This window comes from Pristis pectinata, chromosome 1 (assembly GCF_009764475.1).
Source record: "Pristis pectinata isolate sPriPec2 chromosome 1, sPriPec2.1.pri, whole genome shotgun sequence".
NCBI lineage: Eukaryota > Metazoa > Chordata > Chondrichthyes > Rhinopristiformes > Pristidae > Pristis > Pristis pectinata.
In genome coordinates this window covers 128,408,361-128,431,644 of record NC_067405.1, presented here as the reverse complement: position 1 = coordinate 128,431,644, position 23,284 = coordinate 128,408,361, and the positions used below count along the sequence as shown (strand labels likewise).

The 23,284-nt window shown below is 41.4% G+C and overlaps 1 protein-coding gene across 3 annotated transcripts in view; it reads left to right on the top strand.

Annotated features, from left to right (window-relative positions):
• itpk1a (inositol-tetrakisphosphate 1-kinase a) overlaps positions 1 to 12,729 on the top strand; it is a 188,311-nt gene extending 175,582 nt beyond the window's left edge. For all 3 annotated transcript variants that reach the window (XM_052019467.1, XM_052019478.1, XM_052019459.1), the window contains exons 8-11: positions 857 to 1,022; positions 1,487 to 1,554; positions 4,267 to 4,429; positions 11,710 to 12,729. In XM_052019467.1, the coding sequence (XP_051875427.1) occupies positions 857 to 1,022; positions 1,487 to 1,554; positions 4,267 to 4,429; positions 11,710 to 12,026 (714 nt within the window). In that variant the 3' untranslated portion in view covers positions 12,027 to 12,729. The remainder of the gene's footprint in view (positions 1 to 856; positions 1,023 to 1,486; positions 1,555 to 4,266; positions 4,430 to 11,709) is intronic.
• The last annotated feature ends 10,555 nt before the right edge of the window (positions 12,730 to 23,284 follow it).

Here is a 23,284-nt window from a genome sequence, read left to right as displayed (position 1 = left end):
TGGCTCAGTGGTAGCATGCTTATCTTTGTAAGTTGCAGGTTCCAGACCAGCACTGAGACCTGAACACACAATCTAGAATGGCACTCTGTAGAAATGTAGCACCGTCAGAATTGGTGCCATTAATACCAGCCTCCTGCCAGACCCTCGGTTGGACCTGAAGAACTATGAGAGTGCTGGAAGAAAAGCAAGGCCCCTTTCCCAGGGTCCATGCTATTTGTGGGAGCAGCTGTATGACACTTCGCTATCTCACTAACTCTCAACTGTCCTTAAGAATTACTGCTTTGGCTGTGACGTACTGGGGATGTGAAAGGCAATATACCAATGCAAGTTCTTTCCACCCCTACTTATGACTGATGCAGAAGCTTAAAGTTAAGTGTCAGTTACCGGATAAGGCACATCCAGAAGTGGTGTGTGGGTGATTAGTATCTTTAAAGAATGTAAGAATGAGTAAAACTGAAAATATTTCCATATTTCCTTTCAGCATACAGTAGATGGAGGCCACTCAGCCCATTAAATCTATGCTAGCTCACAGACCAGTCCTGTTCCCCCACTAATTGTTACCCCAAACTCCAATCAATTCTACCACCCACTTGCACTAGGGGTAAGCTACGGTGGCCAATTAACCTACTAACCTACATGTTCTGGGGATACGGGAGGAAACCAAAGCACACGGGGGAAATTTGCGTGTGCGAATTCCACACGGACACCACCAGAAGTCGGGATTGAACCTGGGTCGCTGCAGCTCCACTAACTGCGCCACTGTGCTGAGAGGTTCAGGTGTCCGTGGACCTGGAGAACGAATGAGTGGGTGCCAGTAGATGTAGTATTTATGATACAGACAAAATTGTTTCCACAGATGGCGATCATTTTCAGTGAGGAAGGCTTGAAAGACATAAAGCCCCAGTGTGTCATCCAGAGCTTTATAAACCACAATGCTGTTCTCCACAAAGTGTTTGTGGTTGGCGAGTCATACACTGTGGTGGAACGGCCATCGCTGAAGAACTTCTCCACTGGCGTTTCAGGTCAGTTGCAAAAAGCCCCAGTGAGAATACTTCATTTCCTGTAAGCACATCATATGCCACTTTCTAGCAACTTGACTGCATTAACTTTTAATAGCTGATCCCACAGCCTATTTACCAAGGGCCTTGTTTTAGGTGGAATTTTGTTGCGTCCTTACCCTGATTGGACACATTATCAAATGGAGGAAATTACACCAGGCCTGTATCCCCGAGATGCAGATGAAGTCCAATCCATTTATTTGCTGAAATATGCCAGGGGACATTAGGACTGATGTTTCTACCTTGGCAACTGCTTCACCAAAGTTAGAAAATTATCAGGAATAATTGGTCCTTGCTCGGTATTTAATCTTTGGTTATGAATACTTTAGATGCCCTGAAGTCCATTGCAGACCTATTTTGTTAATAGATATGTAGGGAATCATGTGCAGATGATTAATTTTTTGTTGTCAAATTTCCATTGGTTGCAGACAGAAAAACAATATTCTTCAACAGCCACAATGTGTCAAAACCAGAATCTTCATCTGATTTAACAGCGGTAAGTTGTTACCTCTGACAGTATATTTTCTTTTCAGGTCAGATGCGCTGACATGCTCCGCTGTAAGAAAGCATGTCAGCATGTTGGAAGATGAAACGACTGCTGTTCTCTAGTTTGTCCCATACTCGTGGGTAATAAACTTGCAAGTGGAGTAGTTAATGGAACTTTTGGGTGTAGTGTTTTGATAAACCTAGCTGTCAGGAACTCTCAGCGTGCTTGTGTCATGTGAATTTTGGGTGGCGGGCTGTAAAGGAAAGTTGACTATGAGCATCTGGCCCCGTGGTGATCTTAAAGTGCTTACACTGAGCTTGCAATTCATGAGATGAAAGTGTGCATTCTTTCAATGTTTGCCTGTGGGTTTGAGCTTTCACATCCAGTCTGTGACCATCCACATAAATAGGCTTAATCCTATTGATGTTTCTGCACTGGCAAAGTCTTGTTAAGTGGATAAAGTGCAGCATGCTGAGGCATGCTTTGTGCAAGACCTAAACTGAGGGTTTAGAGTCAGAGAGACATACGGCATGGAACCAGGCCCTTCAGCCCATCAAGTCTGTCCCGACCATCAACCACCCATTTACACTAATCCAACATTAATCCCATTTTTTATTCTCCCCACATCCTCCTCAATTCCTGCCAGATTTTATCATTCACCTACACTCTAAGGACAATATACAGCGGCCAATGTACACCTATACACCTACCACCTTCATGTCTTTGGGATGTGGGTGGAAACTGGAGCACCCAGAGAAAACCCACGCAGTCACAGGAAGAATGTGCAAACTCCACACAGACGGCACCTGAGACAGCACTGGGTGTGTGGCACAGTGAGATAGCGGCTCTACTATCTGGGCCACCCCTGATTCTGTTGCTTCCCGCAGTTGGTTCCGGGTTGGGTGCCCTCTTATATGTTACATCAGGCGGCCTGGCATTTGCCATCATTGCCTGGCCCCGCGTTGTCTGGGAGCTTCTCCTACAAGGGTTAACCTTGTGGAAGAGACATCCAGACATCTGCTGGACACTGCTGTGTGTTGCCAAGCTTTAGTGCCTTTCATGTGAAGGCTGCAAAAGTAATTTGGCATCTTTTTTTACAGATGTAGGAAGTACCCAATGGCATTTACAAACTGCCAGATAAGCAGATGACTTCTGGGTCAGACAGCCATCACCCATAACTACCTTCCAGTCACTAATGGAGCTGTTAAAGGATTTCTTCCAACCTGCGCTACTGTGCAGCTGATGTTATTTCTCTATTGCTGACACTGGGCTCTTGAAGAACTTGAATTAGATTTATTGTCCTGACTGATTTTAGCTGTGTCAGTATGACAGACTGAGACCTGTTTGCCACTATCTTCCCCAGAACTAGCCATTTAAAACTGTTGAAGGGCTTTTCCGTACTGCTTCCTGTTTTGCATTATAAGAGAAGCCTGTCCAGATATTATCCCTGCTGTCAGTTGCTAAGACCTCATCGTAGAATTCTCCTTTGAAAGGCATGGTCAGTTTCAGCTGGAGAATTAGCAGATCTGCTGAAGGTGGGCATTCTCGTTGTAAGTCGGCTTGGTGCCACCATTGCTGGATTGCGCTAGAAGCCAGCTGCATTGAGCAATCTATCATGCTGCTCTCTGTTGTATTAAATCAGCTGGTTGGCAACGAGCCTTAGAACCTTATCAACAGATGTGCAGTGGACTGTTTCTAGTGTACATCTCGGCTGTAAAGTTTGCTATTCCTCAGCGGGAAATCAAAAGTACCTCATATTGGACACTTAAATAAAATGCGTGCACATGGAAATCCAAAGCTACATAAAACATTTAAATGGATACAAATTTCAGAGCAATCAACAGAGACAGTTAATGCTTCCATGTTTTCAAAAATGCATTGCAGTTTGCAGTAATCTTTGATTTACAAATGTTTGATTTACATATTTTTGTTATAATGCTGTTGACTCTATGGAAGTATGTGTCTCTGGCCAAGGAAACCATTCTTCACAATGGCACACCACTATTGGAATACATTGTCCCAAAATGCCCACAATGCATTCGAACTAGCATTTAGCATTTATGAAATAGCACTTAACAAAACTTTCTAGGAATGTATCTGATTTGTAAATCAAGGAGCGGCAATGTTGTTTTTGGTCCCAAAAAGGTTCCATATACTCATAAAGAAAATTCTCCAGGTCCTCCAGCTCTAAATCAGGAAGCCCTGTACTTGTTGACTAGGATTGGAGCAATCCATGATGATGACTAATTTCTTTAGCTTGCCTAATTCAGCTGTTTGCTGTCTCACAGTAGTACATTAAATTTTTTTTCTAGTTTCAGTTTGCATTTTAGAACATAGATCAGTACAGCACAGGAACAGGTCCACGATGTTGTGCTGAACTAACTAGTAATTAAACGCCTAATTAAACTAATCTCTTCTGCCTAAACAATGTCCATATCCTTCCATTCTCCACGCATTCTTGTGCCTATCAAAGATCCTCTTAAATGCCTCTATCATATTTGCCTCCCCTACAATGTCTAGCAGCACATTCCAGGCACCCACCACTCTCTGTGTGGGGAAAAGAAAACTTGCCCCGCACATCTCTTTTGAACTTACCCCTTCTCACCTTAAATACATGCCCTCTGGTTTTGTTGTGTAAAAGTGAGGTATTTACTTGGAACTGCATAGATTAGCCACATGTTTTGCTCTCAGTTGCTGACTAGCTGTTTGCGCTTTCTGTAGCTGGATGTGGTGGAAGGTGTCTGCAGGCCCCCAAGCGATGAAGTCATCAGGAAAATATCCAGGAACCTGCGTGAAGCACTTGGAATTTCCCTGTTTGGCATTGATGTAATCATCAATAACCGGACCGGCCAGCATGCTGTCATCGACATCAATGCATTCCCAGGTAAACTACTTGTTCAGTTCTTGGAAGAGATCACACTTCTGCAGAATGCTGTAAACTTGGGCTCCAAGTCATCGATGTTTCTCCGAGAGGTTGGCGAAGTTTTCCAAGTGCAAGTAATTGCAGCGGGAAAATTCTCTGCCTGTTTAGATTTCCCATGTGAAGTGGGAGCAAGTCCTTGGGGCTCGCAATGGGGATGCGTGAGGAAGAAAGAAATAGGAAGATGGGCAGCACGGAGATGCAGCTACTAGAGCTGATGCCTCACAGCTCCAGTGACCTGGGTTCAATCCTGACCCCTGAGGTGGTCTGTGACAGTATGGGTTTCCCCCTGATGCTCCTCTTTCCTTCCAGATCCCAAAGCCATGCAGCTGGGTAGGTTAATTGCCTACTGTAAATTGCCCCTAGTGTATAGGTGCATTGTAGAATCTGGAGAGAGTGAGGGGAACGTGTGGAGAATAAAATGGAGTGGGTGTAAATAGGTGCTTGATGATTGGTACAGATTCAGTGGGTCAAAGGGCCTGTTTCCATTGCTGTATGATGACATGTTGGTGACGTTGGACTGTGAGAAGAAGGTCAGTGGAACTGTTACTTAATGTGAGATCTGTGGCCATTTCTGTACAGGCACTGCTGTGTAATTCTGCTTCGGAAGCTATGGTGTTTGTCAGTGAAGAGACCCTTCTTAACACTACCGCGTTATTCCTCTTTTGCACTATTTATTTATTTTTGTAACTTACAGTAATTTTTATGTCTTGCACTGTACTGCTGCCACAAAACAACAAATTTAATGACATATATGTCAGTGATAATAAACCTGAATCTGATTCTAATAAGGAGAGAGATTCCTAAGGAAAGATAGATGTGGCTATAATAGAAAAGGAAGTCAAGTCAAGTTTATTATCATAAGCACAAGTACATGTATGCACAGGTGCAATGAAAATCTTACTTGCAGCAGCATCACAGGTACATAGCATCATATAAGCAGCATTCACAAGAAAAGTATAAATTAAACATAAATTACACACAATTTTTACAAGAAAGAACACAATTAGAACAAAAAAAACACAGTCCATTTTAGTGCAAAGTGATCAAACTGATCATAGTGTTGCTAAGCTGTAGTAATTAGGGTTTTGCCAGTTGGTTCAAGAACCGAATGGTTGAAGGGAAGTAGCTGTTCTTGAACCTGGTGGTGTGGGACTTCAGGCTTCTGTACCTCCTGCCCGATGGTAACTGCAAAAAGATGGCATGGCCCGGATGGTGGGGATCTTTGATGATAGATGTTGCCTTCTTGAGGCAGCGCCTCCTGCAGATAACAGCAATGGTGGGGTGGGATGTGCCTGTGATGTATTAGGCTGAGTCCACTACCCTCTGCAGCTTACGTTCCTGTGCATTCGAATTGCCATACCAGACCATGATGCAATCAGTCAGGATACTTTCAACAGTACATCTGTAAAAGTTTATTATGAGTTTTTGGTACACTGGTTCTGTTTCCATCTGCCCGTGTGAAGTAGTTTCATATGGCAGATGTCTGAGGATTAAATCTGTACTTTTCAGAAAATCCAGCATTGCATTAGCACCAACGTACAGCTGCATTTGGAATGTGTGTCATTATTTAGATGAGAGGGGAATGTATCAGCAGCAAGGTGAAAAGTCCAGGTGGTTGCAGGCAGCTATTACGAATCCACTGCCATGATCATAGAGTTAGCAACTGCTGTGGTTTCCAACAGATTTGGAGCATAAGGTAACGGCAAAGAATAGGGCGGCACAGTAGCGTAGCGGTTAGCGCGATGCTATTACAGCGCCAGCGATCGGGGTTCGATTCCCATCGCTGTCTGTAAGGAGTTTGTACATTTTCCCGTGTCTGTGTGGGTTTCCTCCGGGTGCTCCAGTTTCCTCCCACATTGCAAAGACGTACGGCTAGGTTAATTTGGGTTTAAAATGGGCGGCGCGGACTCGTTGGGCCAGAAGGGCCTGTTACCACGCTGTAAATAAAATTTAAAAAAAAGGAGTGATGCAAATGTCCATATTTTTCTGTTTAGTTTTAGAATTTTGAAGGCACTCATCTTTTGAGTCGACAGCTCAGTACAATGCAAAGGAGAGGTTTTATGGACCACCCTGATTTTTCTTCTGTTTATCGGAAATCTGGAATTGGGAGATGGTCAACAAAAATTCCTTTGCAATGCTGTTCTGATATTTAAATCCACAAAACATCTTTTCCCACCAAGCCCTGTGATCCAACCACATATTATCCTTTAACTCTATCTTCTGTTGTTCTATCCCCCCAACCCCTCCTCCCAGCTCCATACCTCCATCCTAAAACTGATGGCATGCCATCAGCTACCTGTGTTATAATCGTTGGAAATTCTTTCCTTAACCCCCACCTTCTGTCTTTCAACCTTAAAGTATTTCTTGACAATCAAGTTTTAGTCGGCACCTCCCTGTTTCCAGTACAACATCTGTTTTCTGTAAGCCTTTCTGCAGCATACTCTATGTATTAAAGTTCCTGTGTTAATACTGGTTACTGTTGTTTTTGTAATTCTAGGCAATTTTATATTCAACTGGGGTTTATATAAGGCTTCAAAGCGCTGGCTGCCCAAAATATTTCAATGAATTAATGATTATTCTGGCCCTTTGCTGATGTTTTTTTTTTATTGGCGTAATGGAGAAGCAGTGGTAAGAGCATGGAGACTGCGCAGTTAATTATGTAAATTACATAACCTTGTAAGCTTAGGATACAGGTCTGCTGTATCTGTTGGCACTTCTATAATCATTATATCTCTGCTGTGGAAGGACTGCACAAGTCCAGGGAAATGGTGGAAATAGACAAGCTCCAGCAACGTAAATATTCCATTTGTGTGCACACAATCTTAATGTATTAACATACCAGTAGAGGTAATTGAGAGGAGCAGAGGAGGGGAGAAATTCCATTTCTCGGCAAATGTCAGGAAAAAGGGGGCATGTATCAGCTGTAGGCAGCTGGGATCAAGCAGGTCCCTTGAGTACAAAGGATGTAGAAGTACACTTAAGAAGGTAATTAGGAGGGCAGAAAGGGAACCTGAGATGTTCCTGGTGGATAAGGTTAAGGAGAATCCTAAAAGATTCCATTATTTTTAAAGGAGAGACTGGATAGGCCTGGACTGTTTTCCCTGGGGTGAAGTTTATAGAGGTTTATACAATTATGAGGAGCATAGTTAGGGTGGATAGTCAGTCTTTTCCCCAGGGTAGGGGATTCTGAAACTAGAAGGCGTAGGTTTAAGGTGAGAGGGGAAAGGTTTGAAGGGGATTTGAGGGGCAAGATTTTCACACAGAGGTCGGTGGGTATATGGAACGAACTGTCAGAGGAAGTGGTAGGTGCAGGTACAATTGCGACATTTAAAAGACATTCAGACAGGTACGTAGATGGGAAAGCTTTAGACGGATATGGGCCAAACACAGGCAAATGGAATTAGCATAGATAGGCGTCTTGGTCGGCATGGACGAGTTGGGTTGAAGGGCCTATTTCCATGCTGTATACCTCTATGAATCTATGTGTCTTTCTGCTTTTTGGCAATATCTTTAAAAGCCGCCTTCTGCTTTTGAAAGCATGCAGTTTCCAGCAAGGGACATCATGTAATGGGTTCTGTTTAACAACCAGGGGTTATGAGAAACTTGCCGTGTCTGACTTTTTCTGATCCTTGTGGTACAACGAGAATGTTGAATTCCAGGAACCAACTGGCACACTTCCATTTCCATCCAGTGTCAGGCATGGATATCCCTGAACACATTCCCACACTTCGCTTCCCTCCATAACTGAAGTTCATTACAAAGCATAAGGAGGTTATAATACCTATAGCTCATTCTCAAAAAAAAAGTGCACCTTTGTGGTGCACTTAACTCCCAGGCTTTGCAACCTTAAACTGCAAATGTTCACTCTTCAACTGCACATCTGTAGGTATGATACTTTGGGACTATTGTAATGGATGTTTATTGTCATAGACTCTCCATTTGAGCTGCATTTATCATTGTCATAAAAAAGCATAGGAACCAGAGCAGGATATTGATCCTTTCAGCCTGTGCCTACTTGATTTGCACCCATTCCACCACCCTTTCCTTATATTCCCCCTACCACACTAGTGTGCTATGACTCCAGTGTGAACCATCCACAAAATGCACTGAATAAATTCACCAAGGTTCCTTCAAGAATATCTTCCAAGCCTGTGTCTTCTGCAATTAATGACAGGAGGAGAGGCACAGAAGTTAAAATTGGAGGATTATAGGAGGGAAAATCGAGGAGTGGAGCCAACTGAATTTCAGTTTGAGAGAGCCTGTGAGTACTGAGTGTTTGGTGGCATTGTTCTATGTAGGGAGGATGAGAGTTTGTGATGCACGTGCATATAGTGTGCAAGGTGTAAGTAATACTGTCAGAAATCCATCTGGCAAGTGATTGCATTGATTAGGAGGATGAGTTTTTATTTAGCAAAGTCCTGTATCTTATTAAAGTTCTGACCTTGTGTATGTCAGTTGATTTTGGATGGTGAATGATGCAGACATAAGAAAGGATATCTTTATTAGTCACATGTACATCGAAACACACAGTGAAAAACATCTTTTGCGTAGAGTGTTCTGATGTTCTGGGGGCAGCCCGCAAATGTCGCCATGCTTCTGGCGCCAACATAGCATGCCCACAACTTCCTAACCCGTACATCTTTAGAATGTGGGAGGAAACCGGAGCACCCGAGGAAGTCCACACAGTCACGGGGAGAACGTACAAACTCCTTACAACGGCGGGAATTGAACCTGGGTCGCTGGCGCTGTAATAGCGTTACGCTAACGGTTACACTACCGTGCCTGCCCGAAACATCATTACGTTTCTCCTGCATGAGCAACAAATTTCAGTGACAATAGGATATTTCAGCCTACCTTAATATTATTGCAGAACACCCTTGAAAATTTTCAATGGAATGTCATGCAATGCCGACATGTTTGGATCAGTGATGTGTTTTAAAATGAAGTGGAAACATTTTAAGCATTATTTAGCTGCAAATTGGGGACCAAGTCCCAAAAGACAGTGTGATTTTAATTTATCTAACTACAGTATCTAATTTTAGGAATGATCCTTTTGGCTTTCAGTGAGATTAAAGACTGGGTTCAGTTTGAACTGCTCCGAAAACAAAGAAAGTGTTTCTCATGGGATTTGAAACCAAAGGAATAGAAACAATTACCAAGACTTTCAAAAGTCAGATGCCAACTTCTAATTGTATGTCATGTGTAAACAGAAAACTTTCTTGAAAATGTTCTTTTAGCCATAAGCTTAGAAGAAAATTAGAAATGCTTAACTGGGGAGAAAAAGAGATATATCGTCCTCTCAAGCCAGCAGGTTAAAGAGAGAGTATCTGAGTTTTTAAACTTGTGGTTGTTTTGTCAATCTTCAGTGCTTGACTGTTGCTATGGGCTTCTTCTATATCAACTTGCTATGCTCTCCCAGTTCCTCATAAGGAAATTGTTTTGTGACTGAGCTCAAGGTAAGTGGCTGTAAGCTGGGAATCCATCTGTGGAAAGTAATGAAGAACTCTCATATGGGTCTACATGGATTGTTAAACGTGAATGATGATGTGCAGAGATAACTATGGTTATATGGAGATAAAATGCTTCTGAGGAAAGCTTGTGAAGAAGTGCAAACTCTTATTGCAGCTGTGGCAACTTTGGAAAGAAAACATTTAAGAATTAATTTGTGCTTTTAGTTGATTGTTTGTGGTGGGACTGATTCAGAAGTGGTGATGGCCAGATACATTTCATGTTGTAGAATATAGTTGGTGAATGTTTAGAATTTTAAAAATTTCCACTAGCTAAGCAAAAAAAAACAATAGAATTATTTTTTATTTCAGTATTGTTCAATTGAAATTTATTTTTTTGGAATGAATGGGGCAAGTAACCAATGCAGGGTTGTTTTTCATCACTCCTGACTGGGCACTTCCTGGTGTGAGTCACACCTTGACCCTGAAACAGTTTCTTCATCAATTGCACACAGCTGAATCCATTCCCCTCCCCTCCATGTCTACACTTCTCACTGCCTCGGTAAAGCAGCCAGCATAAACAAAGACCCCACCCACCCTGGACATTCTTTCTTTTCCCCTCTCCCATCGGGTAGGAGATACAAAAGCCTGAAAGCACGTACCACCAGGCTCAAGGACAGCTTCTGTCCCACTGTTATAAGACTATTGAACAGTTCCCTAGTACGATAAGATGGACTCTTGACCTCACAGTCTACCTCATTATGACCTTGCACCTTATTGTCTACCTGCACTGCACTTTCTCTGTAGCTGTTACACTTTATTCTGCATTCTGTTATTGTTTTACCTTGTACTACCTCAATGCACTGTTGTAATGAATTGATCTGTGCGAATGGTATACCAGACAAGTTTCTCACTGTACCTCGGTACATGTGACAATAATAACCCAATTCCAATTCTCTTTCGGGCTATTTTGGGAAAACTGGGACAAAGTTTTCCTGGAAGCAGCTATTGTTTGCCACTCTTGGATCAACTAAATATTCCCAGTGCTTTGCTAGAATGGGATCCCTGTTGGGCAAATCACATGCTTTCATCCTCTGGTGTGTTGTATACCACTTACTCTCCCACGCTCTACTGACCCCACCCATGATGTGGATCTCGACCCATTGATCCTAAGCCTCCATGGTGTCTCCAGTCTCCAGCTGCCCCCTAACCCACCCCAGACACTGACCTCTTTGCCATTCCATATCCCCAGCCCGGCCCACAGACCACGATCATCTGATTAACCCCTTGCCAAAGCACAGTCTATGATCTTCCTTGGAAATCAAATAAACTGTAGATGCTGGAAATCTACAGTGAGAACAGAAAATGCGGGAAATACCCATCCCTGCCCACTGGCCACCCACTCTAGTCTTCTACTGACATTCAAAGCTCACTCTTTGCTCCTGCCACGTCTGGCTACAACATAGGCCCTGATTGGGGTGATGTTTGCTGGTTATCCTGACTCCTACACCTCAAAGTGGCCTCAGTTATGACTCCCAGGCACGATCTTGAATCCAAAAATGTGGGGCCCTTGTCCGAAAAGGTGGCTGGCACTCAACTGCACTGCTGAACATTTGTATGCAAGAGAATTTCCATTACGTCCATCAGGCTAGCCCTAATCAGTCAATAGGAGTTTCTGCAGGAAGGTGTGATCCTTTATAAATATCGGTTCTTCATATTCCCAAAATAATCTGCAAAAAAGTTTGTGTCTGTGCATTTACAGGAAAACAATCGTTTGTCTTGACTTTGTTGCAGGATACGAAGGCGTGCCAGAGTTCTTCACCGAGCTGATAAACCACATTCAAGTTGTTCTGCAAGATCAAAACCCGGAGTCACCTCAGTTCAGCCAGAACAATACCGCGCCTGAGCAGGCCGCAAGCATCTGTGGGGACCGGGCCCGTCCTGCTGCCTCAGGTTTTGTGACCATGGCGACAAAGGAGGCGTGGCTTATGGAAGATGACCCGAGCAGCAGCAAGAGGCTGCAGCACCAGCGGCTAAGTTGCAATTCAGCTTTGCCACCCAACTTTCAGAACTGTGTTGCCCCCATGGCAACCAAAGCTTCCTCGCAATAACTACTGACTAAACCCAAGAAAAAAATCATTAATGGGGATCAATGTGATCCAATTTCTTAAATCAATAGACCAATTTATGTTTTGTTTGAATGACTTCACAGATTGGTGCAGGGACTAGAGCACAGTATCGAAAGGTTCCTTGAGGAGCAGTTTGCAGATCCTTTGATAAAGTGTGGATACTCAATCTAGTTCTTGTCAAGCATTGATATTAGCAAAAATTGCTTTGTTAGGCTTTTACCATACTGGAACTATTAATTCTCTCAACAGGAATCAACTATAATTGGCTAATTCAGTTCATCAGGAATCCTTTCTTTCATCCCATCTATTTGGGCATTTCATCTCTCTCTTCCGTGACACTTCACCTCAGTCAGCACACAGGAGCCCTTTTTAAAATCGCTGTATAGTTTGCTCTCAGGAGCTGCGAGCTATTGTGAGAGTTCTGTGAAGTTCACAGTTGGTTAAACCCCTGTGAGATCTGTCAGTTTGCAAGAATCTGGTTGAATTTTGGGACAAGGTGTGCTGTAAGCTTTACCCAACAAAAGAAATTCTCAGTAAATAAAAACTCTGTACTTCAAATAAAAATAGAAAGGGTAAAGTTGAGGCGATTGTTGAAGTATGGTAAAGTGGGGGTTGGGTCCAAATAACAGCATATTTGCTTGTAAGCTAAGTGACTTCTGAAAATACACAACACGGATTTCAAGAACAGAGGTATGATGATGTAATATCCTACATAGTCTTATTATTGTTAAATTTAATAGTTGTTAACAATGTACTTCTATACATCTCTTGATTTGAAACAAAGGTGTGAACAAAACTCAGCTGTAAAGCTTCATCTGTTTTCCACTGTGTACATAGATTGTGATGTTTACAGTGCAATGTTACAAACAGTCATTACTTTTCCTTTAGTCCCCTCTCTAAGAAGGAAAAAGAAGAGTGACTTTGAGGAATTTGTAGGATGTTTTTGCTCATTTGCCAGATTTTTCATTTACAAGCAGTGGATAGGTGAGGTCTCAAGTTCTTTCCCATGATGAGAGGGCTTCGGTATTTAATCAGCATTTTGGAGTTTCAGTGGCACTCGACATTGAACCTGTGTTTGGACAATCTTAGAATGAAATAGCAAAAGGAAGTGTCACAACTGTTTATCTGAGCACTTGCTATGTTAAAGAAACAGAAGATGGAGAAGTTAACCTCTTAAAACCAAAGTGGGCATTTTTATTTTACTAATTCCATGATTTCTTGCACCCACTGCTCCTCGAGCTGCCTTGTTTTACATGGAACTAAAACTTATATTTTTCTGATTCAAATCCAAAGTCATTATGTATGAAGACTGCAGGCTGAATGGACAATGTATCCGAATAAAATCTGCATCATTTTTTTGGTTGAATAATCACTGCAGTTTCATCTGATTTATTCGCTAAAGGATCTTAGGAAGATTTTATTGAGATTATTCTTAAAAAAGCTACACCTTTACACTGCCCTAATCTTCTTGCAGCTCTTAAATATAACTCCGGCCTGGGAATAATTTGGACTTGTTCTTTCTTCCCATGGAAACCAGGCCCAAATATGTTTACAGCAAATAGTTTAGTGCACTAGATATTAGACAACCACTTTGGCATGTTTGTGTTTTTCCTCTCTTGTCGTTGGATGAAAGTTAGTGAGGGGTGGCTGAGTGACTGCCCTGCTACCTTGTCAGCATTGGCAAGACTCAGTTACACTGGTCCATTCTTTGATATAACTACTGAAAGGTAATTTAGCAGTTTAAACATGAAAAATTAGAACTTTTGTTTTCCATTGAATTAGAGCTTCACGATTATCATGTCCATGTGCAATATTACCAGGAGGTGGCACTTTTAGATCACCTTAATAGCCCCTGACTATAAGCATCTTAGGCAGCTGCAGCTCAAAGTCATGAACAGATAACTTAACATTTGATCTCCCCCCCCCCCCCCCCCCCCCCCATCTATGCTCGTGGAGTTCAGAACAAAGTAAATTTCCCTCATTAATTTTATAAGAAGAAATCTGGGGGAGTTAGTGTTCTCTGTAACTTAACATATACTTTTTAATGGTCAGACAAACTTAATGGCAATGGCAAAATAAGGAGGGCATAGATACAGAACAAATTCATTGTATCATATGTAGACCTACATCTGGATTCACCGCAGTTGACAAATTCGTTGCAAGGTCACGTTCAATAAGCTAAACTCCTGTAAAATAAATTACTCGCTTTCCTTCCAGTTCCATGTTTCCCAATTGGTGCCACCTTGCGAAAGGTCAGTACCAGGTGTAGTACATGAGGGAGGGTAGTTTAGGAGGAGAGGTTTCATTGTTCTGTTGCTAAGCACCTTTTGGATGTGAGGCGTTGGTAGTGAGGAGGAACCTGGCAAAATATTAAGAAAATTAAGCCCTTTGCTAGGTTGACAAGAAACTAAACTGGAAATTTATAGCCTTGTACTTTGTACAGTGTTCTTTTCTCAGCAGCTGTTTCTTTATAATAGCAGGCGGTCCATGGAATTTTCATCTAAGTGTTCTGGGTTTGTGCAAGAATAATGTTTTTCATTCAAGAATGTGAATGCTGCAACATAGAACTCATTCAGTTAAGTTATAAAGACCTACTTTTGCCTGGAAATCTGGGATCATGAGACCCATCATACTTGGTACAACTGATTTTCTCCCTTCATACATTTAGTTGTCGCATAAGCTGATACCTTCCACATACAGAAGCATACAGCTGTTTTGTTTTGACAAAGTCCTGGCTTTAAAGTGTAGGCCGGCCTAAAACTCAGCAGTTTGGGATTAAGCTAGATGGATTGGAGTAAAGTTAATCCATTGCATCCATTCAACCGTCGCTGTGACATTACCTAAAGCTTTCTGGTAATATTGCACAATATTTTAAGCTGTGCGCTTAAGTGACTGGTGAAGTGTGTATTTAGTGTGATACATTATATTGTGGCACCAATTTTCCTAGTCTACACACCAGAATGTTTTGAATTTTAATTTATCTGATTCTAATCTTAATAACTGCTGCTTATATAAAACCAAAAATATTTGATGTTTATTCTACTATTTTTATTGCATGAAGAACTATATCTTGTATAACTGAGTCATATTTCAGAACATTCTTTGGTTGGTCCATTTGGAAAGACTTTCTTGTATAAAGTTTTGGTTCTGGATGTTGATAAGCCATTCAGAAAGTTTCAGTGACCAAGAGCAGACCAATTCAGGTATTGCAACTTTGTCCATTGCTTTTTGGATTGTAAACTAGCTACTTAATTAGTGTATTTCTTAAAAGGAATGGACCTTTGTATACAGATCAGTCCTGACTTTTCTTTTTTTAGTGTAGGGGTTGTCCTGTGCACCGTACCCAAAAGCAGTTGTTTCAGTTTCATATAGTTACCTGCAAGAGAAAATGTATAAATGACATGACTCTTAAACCTTGCTTTATAACTTGTTTTCTTTTGTAAATGTTACAATATTCAAGAGTACTTCAGTAAATATTCACTGTTAAAAATATGACTACTTCTGGTTGGAACAGTGATAGTGGGCCAATCTTGCCTATGGAACAGAGACAAATTAGATGGGATAACAAAAATGAAGAGAAAAGAACAAGAGTCTAATCCTCGTATTTAATAGATATCAGAACATAAACATCTAGCATTGATCAAGGAAATTTGAGAAACTGAACAAGGCAAAACCAGGGAGTAAGAATTGATTTCCATGCAAAGTGCTTCCTGTATAACCAACAGGAAACTGGGGGATGATATATTGAGAACTTGGGAAGAAGAGGGGTACACCCCTTACAGCATAATTATTCTGACTGATAGATTTTAAGTTTAGTTTTCAATTTCACCCAGTTATAACAAGGGGAAAATATTCTTTGAATGGAAGAAACCGAGCCTGTCTTTGTTTTTGCCCTATTTAATGTTTTCTGTTTTTTTTTGTTGTGTTTGGTAATGAAATATTTATTTAAAAAAAAAGCTCCAAATTGGGTTCTTGGAACTACTTTTAAAAAAAAACTGTAGACTAACTCCATAAAATGCAGTTAGATATTTGACTCATTCCAAGTTATGCCTTGAAATATTATTGCTGCGAGGAATAGCACCTGTTTTAATATGGTTTATGCTGACTTTTGATGACAGCTTGAAGACTCAAATGTGAGCTGGATTTTGAGCATACATTTGCAGTGTGCTGGTTTGGAGAAGGTTGAGAAGAAGCAGGGAAGTATGGATTGAATTTGGTAATTAAAACGGATTAGATTGCACCTTGTTCCAGTAATCATCACATATCTTGTGGTTAGTGATTCCTTTTGTGGTAAATAGAGACAACAGCATGGTGATGGTTGAAAAAGGAAAGTTAAGGACATCACTGTTTGATATTTAAGTAGTTTCTACAAACTGAGGAGTTATTTCAGTTCTAAAAACCTACAGGACATTCACTAATGAGTTGTGTCTGATCTCTCAAATTGCCAAAGTAGTGAGGTGCACCCCTTTGTGACTGCAAATTTTGTAGTTTTATGTGGACCTGATTGAAAAGTATCATTTTAGTGGAAAATAGGATTTAGATGCAACTCTGATATGGTGGTTTTAGAGCCCAGATTAATTGATTGAGAAACAGTTGAACCTGATAATGGTAGCTGTACCAATCATCGATTGTCCACACCTTACACTTAACAGCTTTCTCTCTATGTGGGAGACATGTCTCTGGAATTGTTCAGAGGAAGATATAATTGGAAATCACAAAATTCCCTTGTTTCAGATAATGCAGTTTGACTCCTTAGAATGTTATGATGGCAAAAGACTAAGTAAGACACAAGTTGCCATTGGGTTGCTCCAGATTCCAGCATCTGCAGTCTCTTGTGGTGTTGCCATTGGATATCATTGGTTAGTTGATTGGATTAAAAGGCAGTTTGTAAATGAATTGTGTTTTTGGTGTCATAGGCTTGAAATAACTGTTCCTTAGAAATTGAGCTTCACCCATTTTTGGTGCACTAAAACATCACTGAATTTGGCATTAGCATCAAGTCAGCTTCCCCACCAGAAAATCGTGAAACAGGCCAAACAGATGTTTGAGGCAGTGCTGGTGTGGTTTATACCGAGAAAGAGGAATGAAAAGAGACTCATGCATTTCCTGATGGGAACCTCAGAGAATCATTGCCATTTCCATGGTTTTGCTGAACTAGGCTCAGAGAAAGTCACCAGGCCTTAAAGAACCCATCGTCACGTTCGCAGGAACAATCTGTACAAATAGCTGCCGTGTAGGTGGGGAATGTGGGAACAATGCAACCTTCAGTTTGTGTGGCTAACATCCCTCCCAACTCCAGTCCTATGAAATGTACTGCCCTGACTTAAGTGGCTGGATGCCATTGTGATATGCAGGATGATCACTGAGGCAAGGGTATCACTGAGGTACATATCATAACAAGGCTGCAAGCAATGGTGGAGCAATGGAAAATGATTGTAGGAAATATTTTGATCATCGGACTATGAATCTTTCAGATGTCGGGATCAGAAGGTCAAAATCAGAATGGACAGCTTTTAATTCAATACGACCTGGATTTCAGCCCTTTGTATACCTGTATTTTTATGACCGTCATAAATTGGTTATTTTCCCAACATTGGAGCCAGTCTCAGTGGTGCAGCAGTGGCAATGATCTCATTCCATGCGCATCTGACACTGCATCAAGGTGAGCTAAGTCCAGTTTTGTGAGGGGAGCGAATTCACCCAGATATGATTGTGACCTTCTCTAGATAAAATTGAATGTTGCACAATCAGCAAAAGCAAACAGTAATCTGTCATATTTCTAGGGGTGGCTTTAAAGCTCTGTTCTCACTGACCAATTTCACTGTTGCCACACTTCAGAAGAGACAAGGGTCATCTTTGGTGTGAAGTAATAGGTATAGGGTGTAAGTAACTCTTATACAGATTTTCCACCTAGAGTGATATGTTACCTGAGTGACTTAGCAGGTATAAAAATTGTTCCACTAAAACTGTACATGCTGACAAATTGTTTGCAATTTCAAATATTTTGATTCATAGCTTAAAGAGCAAAGGGCATTGAAACAAGACCCCTTCAACCTGGGATCAAATCTGACCAGGACTGAAAGGCATTCAGAGCTGCTAAGGGTGTGAGTAAGGGGCAATCTATGGGTCACTGCACTAAAATGTTCTCACATTTGGATTTCTTAATGGGGGAATGTCAGGCAAAGGGGGATGACACTGTCTTGGTTGATGTTTGCAGATGTCAGCTCTGGATTGTCGTGGACCTTTGTATCTCAAGTTGGTAAAGTAAAAGTTATGTCCACTGACACTCACCACAGTCAGGTCTCAGCATAATGACACACTCTTGCAGTAAAATGTTTTCTGTTGGTAGTACTATATTAATTATGAGGTGTGGCTTATAAACAATACTTGCAATATCCAGAAACTGTTGTGTCTCAACCTGTTAATCGTTGCCAGTACATTACACCTGTTCTATTGAATATTTTCTGTTTCAAGCATAATTTTTGAAATGATCCCTGATGTCTTACTCAGCCTGTATAATTTGCCTGCTGCTGTTGCCACTGTCTGGTGTAACCTTTAGAACTGTATATGTAACTGACCATGGATGCATGTCGACAGGATCCACTACCTCTTAGTTGCTCCAGCAGGTAGCAAATACCCAGTGACTTGCGTGTTAGTGAATAGTGGCTTTCTTTTTTTTTATTAACTGGTTTATTCTAAGGTGTTTGAAAAGCTTGAAAGAAACTGACTGAATTGAAGTCTGTATTGAAGTGAAGTCTGTATTGAAGTGAAGTCTGTATTGAAGTGAAGTCTGTATTGAAGTGAAGTCTGTATTGTAGTAAAGTCTGTATTGACCGAAGATCTGCCTCTGCTTCGCAGTGCAATCAGTTGGGTTTGACCAATTCCCTCACATGTGCCTTGAATCTAACTGTGCTCCTTTTCACTGTGTGCATGATCGTACTGTCACCAAAATAGTAAAAAAATGACAACATTTGGAGTGGTCTGTCTCTTATTGCTTTAAAGTGTGCAACCTTTTAACCAAGTTGCTGTTCATTTCTAAACCCATTTATTGAGCTGCCTAAAATTCTTACTCCTATTTCTCTCTTATTTTTCTCCTTTCTACTTTATATTTGAAATACAATTTACTAACTCATGGAAGAATCAGTCTAAATATTTTATCCTTTTTGTTTAAAATTTTGTTCTTTACAGTTGCCATTATGGTAAAAATGGATGTTTCCAGTTTTTTTTTCAAGTTGCTAAAGATAGTGCAAATAAAATAGAGGATTCTGGAAATTTTCAGCAGGTCAGGCAGCAGACATGGAGAGAGAAATACCTTGCCAGTCTGGAGCATGAAGAGTCCCTATGAAAGGTGATGTTAAGGTGCTTTTTGTTTGAGAGTTCTGTACAAAGAAGCAGATTGGCCAGAATGAGCTACTACCCAGAATTGCCTCCTATAGTCTACGCGTATCAGCACGGACGTGGGTCATGTGGGGAGGGTCAAACACATGGGCCACCTGCGATGTATAGTTAATTGGGGAGGATGGGTTACCATTAGTCCTCAGATTGTAGTGCAGAGGTCCGGCCACTCATGGGCTGTGACAGAGGTAAAACGGGTGGAGCTGCCAGTGCTTTAACAGTTTTTGAATGTCACTAACATTAAAACTGAAATGAATGAAAATAAACATTAAAGTTTTATTAATGAATGAGTTAATTAAAATACATTAAGCATCATTAAAAAAATCATTTGCTTCCTAATCTGCAGCCCTGGAACCCCCATTTAAATTGATGAGATCTCCAATCCTGCACAAGGTGTGAGAGGTGATTTTCCCCAAAACAGCACAACAGGATCCAACTGATGACCTCCATGGAGTGACCAGTGGCAGGGGAAACTGACAAATTCAGTCTTTGAATCTTCAGTTCATCTCAGACTCCAGTTGTTTTGAATGGTTGACTGTTGCCCATGAGATTTGACTCACTGCTTTTCAGCTCATGTTGTCTCAAAGCTCAACTTGTTAAACCAACTATGAGTAATTTGGTGTGCATTCTGATACTGTATAAACTCCAAGAAGAAGCATTCCACTGAAGCTTCTCAAACCTCAATTCATGAAAAGAAAGACTTGCATTTGTACAGCACCTCTCACAAGCTTAACGTCTTCCCTCTTTATACTGGCCATCTCACCTCTCCATTCTCAGTCCTGATGCAGGGTTTCGACCTGAAGCGTCAACAATTCCTTTCCTCCCACAGATGCTGCTTGACCCATTGAATTCGTCCAGCAGATTGTTTGTTGAGTCATTGCAATTGTTTTCGGTCCTTAATTGTCTACTAAAATATCCTGGTTAAATGCTGAAAAATTGAGGGGGTAATTCATTTTCATGGAAATAAAGATTGGTTCCAGCAAAGAAGGAGGCCATTCAGCCCACTATGTGTGCACCAAGTCTCTATTAGAGCACCTCTCCAGTTCTACCCACGGGCCCCTTCTCTGTAGCCCCGCAAATTTTTCTTCACCGTATTCTTATCCAACTTCTTCTTGAAAGCCAAATTGGAACCTACCTGCACTACATCTGCAGGCAGTGCATTCCTCTCATGAGTTCTGGGTTGTGCTGGATACAACAAAGTCAACGGGAGCTGACTATGGTTCAGGTGATGACCTTCCAGAAGAACTGAGGAAAATTAGAAAGCAGAAATGTTTTAAGTTACAGAGAAAAGGGACGGGTGGAAATTACAAAGGGGTTGTCGTTGAAAGGGTGATAGGATGCTGCCTGGATTGGAGAGCATATCTTATGAGGATGGGTTGAGTGAGCTAGGGCTTTTCTCTGGAGAGAAGGAGGATGAGAGGTGACTTGATAGAGGCGTACAAGATGATAAGAGGCATAGATTGAGTGGATAGAGACTTTTTCCCAGGGCGACAATGGCTAACACGAGGGGGCATAATTTTAAGGTGATTGGAGGAAGATATAAGGGGGATGTCAGAGGTAATTTTTTTTACACACAGAGAGTAGTGGGTGCGTGGAATACACTACCAGCAGAGGTTGTGGGGACAGATACGTTAGGGACATTTAAGAGACTCTTGGATAGACACATGAATGATAGAGAAAAGGAGGGCTATGTGGGAACGAAGGGTTAGCTAGATCTTGGAGCAGGATAAAGTGTTGGCACAACATTGTGGGCCAAAGGGCCTTTACTGTGCTGTTATGTTCCATGTTCTATGCTGCTCTGCCTGGCCTCTTGTGTTTCCACTTATTTTACAAACCAAGTGCCTCCTAGCAAAATATCTTTCACCAAGCAAACTCTGATTCCTGGTGACACATGTAGGGTGTCTAATAATGTGGAAGTTCTCAGAAAATTTCTGGTGTGAATATTGAGTGTTGGCGCATCCTCTTTTAAAACCTCCAGCAGTAAGTGTATTGGAAGGTTGTACTTGTTTATGGAATGATCTGTCTGGATGGCATGCAAACAAAAGCTTTTCACTGGATTAGAGAGTATGGATTATGAGGAGAGACTAAAGGAGCTAGGGCTTTACTCATTGGAGAGAAGGAGGATGAGGGGAGACATGATAGAGGTATACAAAATATTAAGAGGAATAGATAGAGTGGACAGCCAGCGCCTCTTTCCCAGGGCACCAATGCTCAATACAAGAGGGCATGGCTTTAAGGTAATGGGTGGGAAGTTCAAGGGAGATGTCAGAGGGAGGTTTCTCACCCAGAGAGTGGTTGGTGCATGGAATGCACTGCCTGGGGTGGTGGTGGAGGCTGATACATTGGTCAAGTTCAAGAGATTGTTAGATAAGCATATGGAGGAATTTAAGATAGAGGGATATGTGGGAGGAAGGGGTTAGATAGTCTTAGGCGTGGTTTGAAGGGTGGCACAACATGGTGGGCTGAAGGGCCTGTATTGTGCTGCATTGTTCTATGGTATCTTGGTATGTGGGACAATAATAAACCAGTAACCAAGTGAACATAAAAAGGGGTTGGTGGCTCCATGATTGGCACTTGGAAGCCTCCAGTGACAATCCGCTGATCCCTTCTAGGAATGGGTGCTGGGTCAAATGCTACTCATTAAGGTGCTTTGCAGCCTCAGTTACCACCAGGCAATATGAGTGACACTGTGCACCTTAATGTTCTTCAGATGGCCGATTCTTATGCATGCTTCATTTACCAAGAGAGTGTATTGTGCTAAATTTGGGCTAAATCACCTACTTCATCTTAGGGAATATTTAATACCTGAAGGAGGTGTCAAAAAGTGATCCTTCAGTCCCTGACATATCCAGTTCTGGTGAATGTTTGTCAACCTGAAAGGTTAGCTCTGTTTTGTCCTTCCCAGATGTTGCTTGCACCTGGGAATGCTTTCCAGCAGCTTCTCTGCAAATGTCAGATCTCCAGCATCTGCAGTAGTTAGTAACTGATTGATTACAATGCAGGCGCCAGCATTCACAGCCTCTGGAGCATTTAATGCAAAATTGCAGAGCTCAGCAGCAAATAATGCTGTATCTGGAAATTTGTCAGAGTTGTAACAGGATGACGTGCAATGCCACACAACCTCCCCCATCTTTAACTTCTGAAGGCAGACTGTCTCTAACCTCAGTGCCATTTTGCATCTTACTTGATGGGAGGACTGTTGTCGTCGCTAGCTAATTGATCAAGATTGCACTATGACAGTTTTTTAATCTTGAGAATTGGTTATGCAGAAATGCCACAGAGATTTAAATGTCTAAAAGTGATAATGTACACCATGAAAGCTCGTTTTTCTCATTTGATGTATCTGGGGTCTTGAAAGACCTTATGCCTTGTATTGAGCCAATTCCAGTGATGTGAAATGAATCCAAGTGCTTTCTTGTTGCCCTTCCATTATTATCCATTTTTCAATAAGAGACCCACAAATCCCTATATCCCTAATTTGCTTTTTATCTGGTTAAATGGACATTAGACACTATCTGGAACATCATCTATTAACAGCTGCTTCTCTGCAGTAGTGCAGACCAGCTCACACCATAATTCTAAATGAAAAGTTAAAAGTAAATCATTTTTGTTCAATAATATTAATCAAGTATGTTTAGAATGAACATGTATGAATAGATAAAACTGAAGCAGGAATTTTACCTGTAGTTATAGTAGGATGCTTACAACAGACAGATTAAAGCATAAATCACAAGGCTATTCACCCCTTGTGTCCATGCTCTGCAATCATGCTTAGTCCCACACATTTACTCTTTGTCTGTAAATTTTGTACCTCTCTAATGCCCTTTTTAAAATTTGTGGATCCA